The sequence below is a fragment of the Sinocyclocheilus anshuiensis genome, unplaced genomic scaffold (assembly GCF_001515605.1).
Source record: "Sinocyclocheilus anshuiensis isolate Anshui unplaced genomic scaffold, SAMN03320099.WGS_v1.1 scaffold1070, whole genome shotgun sequence".
NCBI classification, from domain to species: Eukaryota; Metazoa; Chordata; class Actinopteri; order Cypriniformes; family Cyprinidae; genus Sinocyclocheilus; species Sinocyclocheilus anshuiensis.
The window spans coordinates 205339-209698 of record NW_015539881.1 but is presented as its reverse complement, the minus strand read 5'-3'; the positions used below and the strand labels follow the sequence as shown (position 1 = coordinate 209698).

Here is a 4360-nt window from a genome sequence, read left to right as displayed (position 1 = left end):
TTATTTGCATTTGAATTTCTCAATTCTCATTATCATTTAAAAAAAATAATTTCCATCCTGTTTCACTTACTTCAAATTCAGGAATTGAATTAGACATGGTACACCACATGGTATTTAGGATTTATTGTTTCAATGCTGGAAAATACAATACCTTGACAATACATTAATTTCATTCAACAATGGTTACATGTAATTGTTTTTACTGTGCCTAAGGACTTTTATCCTAATAAAAGTATATATATATATATATATATATATATATGGCAAATATCAATCTGTTAATCTTTTTTTCTCAGCCTTAAAGTGTGTGTGTCACTTGTGTGTAAACCACACCTGTGAGACGGAGGCAGAAGGAGCATGTTGGAACTCAGTAATGCTCATAAATGGGAAGGAGGAGGCAGTGAAGTCTTGCCTGTCCCCATCAGAGCTCAAGGGTCAGGTGTTCTGCTACAGCTCCCGAAACGTCTCCAAACGCAACTGCTGCTTTACAGACTTCTGCAACAATGAGACGCTGCACCTCAGTCCAGGTATGACAGGCCATTTGAATCTCATTCTGAAACTGTCTGGTTCTAAAGAGTGCTATATAGAATTAATTATTAACAGTTTTGTTTTGACTGTAAGGCTTTTGTGTGCAGAATAACAAATCTTTTTTGCTCAGTAAATGGAAACCAGCAACGTCTTAAAACCATCATGTCTTGGTCTCTCGATCACAACACATTTGAAGTGTTTATCCTCTTCTTCCACCAACATGACATAACAAGGTTGGCTGGGTCACTAGCGGATAGCCGAAAGTTATTAATACTGTGTGTATCCTAGCAAGGCAGTTGAAATCCTCTGAGCAGCTATCTAACAGGCTGAGTCACACGGGACTGCTGGCTTGAGATTGGTGCACCAGAGTAAAGTTCAGCAAAGGCAATCCTTTGTGCCTGACCATTTCAGAAGAAAAAAAAATAAATTAACAACTTTTTAAAAGATTAATTTCAAAGTAGCCAAAGTAGCATAGCCACAAAACATCATAACTACATTCGGGGACTCCAGTATTCAGATGGTGGTTCTGAAATATGAGGTTTTCATTGGGTGAACTATTGGCTGATATTTGAACTGAAATGACACTGATAATGTCATTCCCACAAAAGATTGTCAAAGGCTAAAAGTTTTAAATTGGAAGTTAGTGAGCTGTTGTCTAAGATAGTGAGACAGTAGGCTATCTATGGATCAACAATTTTAATGACATCATTCTGCGCTTCAGCTCATCAGATTTTCATCACACACACACATAGCGATGTGAAAGACTCATTGCCAGTTATCGCAAACACTTGATTGCAGTTGTTGCTGCAAAGCGTGGCACAACCAGTTATTAGATTTAGGGGGCAATTACTTTTTCACGTAGGGCCAGGCAGGTTTGGACAGATTTTTTCCCTTAATAAAATAAATAATCATTTAAAAACTGCAGTTTGTATTTACTTGCATTATCTTTGTGTAATATTAAAATTTGTTTGATGATCTGAATCTTTTAAGTGTGACAAATATGCAAAAAATTAAAAAAACAGGACCACTGTATAGTGGACAGTGATGGTGATGGTGACGACATAGAGGCAGCATGAGATCCAAATGCTAGAAGTTTAATATAGCACTCAGCGAGCAAATACAAATCACAAGACAATATCGTAGATGAAGAGACAAGTAGATTTTGTGTAAACGTGAGATCAGTCGATTACCATGATGGTGGTGTAACCGTTAGATGCAGGGTCGATGCGGGATTTGCAGGGCCTGGAGCAGGACGGCTGGAAGTTCGCTAGGGGTTTCCGATCGAGCACAGACTGATAAGCCTTGGCAAAATTAACGGCATCCCTGTTGATATTCAGCCACCAGAATGCATTACGTTGTGGTTCGGTGGATACCAGGATGTCTAGAGCTTAGTGAAGTGTGGACCCATTGCAAAGTTTGATGCCGTACAGCTTGAGGAACATATTATCAATTAGGAGAGCCTTCTGGTGGTGGTGGGTCATCTTGTTGTGCTCGTTGAATCTCCTCCATAATATCCCAACTGATCTGTGCAATGACTACGGAAGGCTGTAAGATAGGCATGATAAGATGGTCGATCTGTTCAGGATCATGCCTGCGTGAGAGTGCATCTTCCTTGTTGCCTGGATGGTATGTTACGGTGAAATTGAAGCGGGTAAAGAATAAGAACCATTTGGCCTGCCTGGGATTCATATGTTTGACTCCTTTGATATATTCAAGGTTCTTGTGATCAGTGATAATCTGGAAAGGACAAGTAGCCCCCTTTAACCAATGACGCCATTCTTTGAGTGCTGCCTTCATTGAGAGAAGTTCCTTATTGCCCACATTGTAATTCCGCTCAGCATCATTTAATTTTAGTGAGAAGAAAGCAAAGAGATGAAGCTTACTGGGGTTGCCGTGGCGTTGCGAGAGTACCGCACTGATCCCACAATCTGAGGCATCTACTTCTACTACAATGGGCAGTTCTGGGTCTGGGTGTTTCAAGATGGGTGCAAGATGGGAAAGCTGGTTTTGAGATTCTCACAGGATTTAACTTCTGCCCCATTCCACTTTAATTTAGTGGGTTTGCCTTTGAGTAGGGAGGTCAATGGTGCTGCGATCACACTGTAGTTGCGGATTAACCTGCGATAAAATTTGGTGAATCCTAGGAACCGTTGGAGTTTTTTAAATGGCTTTGGAAGGGGCCATTCAGAGACTGTTCAAACTTTAGAATCATCCATTTCAACTCCTTGATGGCTGATGATATATTCCAGAAATGAGGTCTTGCAAAAATGAAACTCACATTTCTCCAGCTTGGCAGTGGTAACAGATATCAATACTTGACAGTGACGTTGTTCAAACCCCAATAGTCTATGCAAGGAAGAAGGCTGCCGTCTTTCTTTTCAATCCAGCAGTGGCAGGTGGCAGGTGACGTTGAAGGTCGAATGTAACTGGAGGTGAGAGCTTCTTCAATGTAAGTTTCTATGGACTGAGTCTTGGGATGTGACAATGAATTTTGCTCTTAGTGCATACTGCCGTTACATACTGCCTTAGTGCTTAGGACATAATGGGCAACAAATAAAACGTGCAGTCCCAGGGTCGATGTGGGTGTAATTGTGTGGCTTTAGCTTTACTAAAAACTTCAGAATATTTGGCATAGATCGGGGGAGGGGGGGGAATGCGGTGTGTGTCATAACTTCTGAACTTTCAATGCTGGTTGACAGGCAAGGTAAAGACAGGTTGCTGGTTAGACAGTTGGTATGGCAATAAGCTGACCATCGTGGAAGTTCACCCTGATTCCACAAGATAATGGGATCGTGGATAGCCAGCCACTGGTGACCCAGAATGACTTTGTATCTGCATGACTGGACTACATAAAACATTATGGGTTCCTCATGGAACAATCCAATGCGGATAGTTAGAGGTCGAGTTAATGCTGTAATTCCAGAGCCAATGGGGCTGTCATCAATGGCTATGTTGATGGCGGGGATACATGGTGATTTTAAGTTTGTTGACTATTTGGTGAATAATTATATTCACTGCTGATTCTGAATCCACAGGCGCTGAAACACAATCCCCCGGTTTCACAGACAAGGCTTAAGCCTAGTCCCAGACTAAAGTGTAAGTCTGAGCTGTTTTAACTTAAAGAAACTTGTACTGACTGATCTTAAAATATATCAGTGCTTCTGTTTTGTCTCAAAATGCACACCAGTAATGTTTTTTTCTAAGGCACATTAATAAAAATTACTTAAATGTCCTAATTGAACTATTGCCTAGTACTGGCTTAGTCTAAGCCCTGTCTGTGAAACCAGGTCAATGAGTAGTAGTATCAAAAGTGAGCTCACAATTGAGAAGGAAACTGCATTTAGATGTGGTAGTAAAATCAATGGTACTTACACTGTGCGGGGTTACTGGTGATTTCTTTGGTGAAGAGAAGCATCATAATGCAGCCCGCCTTCATAAACCTCAGTAATAGCACGTGTTCTCTCTTGATGATGTCGATCTCTTTTCTTGTCGAAGAGGCGAGTAGAAGCGATCTGCATGATTCAGTTTATTAAAATGCATTTAGAATGATCACAAAATTCAAGATATGGGGGCAGAAATGTATATAGGCCTATTTATATCATTTCATATAGTTAATCAGTATCACGCAAAGACTTTATACAGCAGTTCAATAAACAAGAATTTAATACATGTACGTTAGACACAATTGACTGTTTTTGCTCTATTTCGCCAACAAATATAATTCCAATTTGCATCTCTGAGCAACATGACGGTGTTTCATTCCTGAATGAATCAACCATTTAAATGATTCGGTTCAATCGCAATGACTCACTTATTAACAGTGACTTGCTGC

General features: G+C 40.3%; 1 protein-coding gene across 3 annotated transcripts in view; it reads left to right on the top strand.

Moving 5' to 3' along the window:
* The window catches only part of LOC107685426 (activin receptor type-1C-like), a 54733-nt gene that overhangs the window by 20805 nt on the left and 29568 nt on the right, over nt 1-4360 (top strand). For all 3 annotated transcript variants that reach the window (XM_016481999.1, XM_016481998.1, XM_016481997.1), the window contains exon 2: nt 297-527. In XM_016481999.1, coding sequence (XP_016337485.1) covers nt 297-527 — 231 coding nt within the window. The remainder of the gene's footprint in view (nt 1-296; nt 528-4360) is intronic.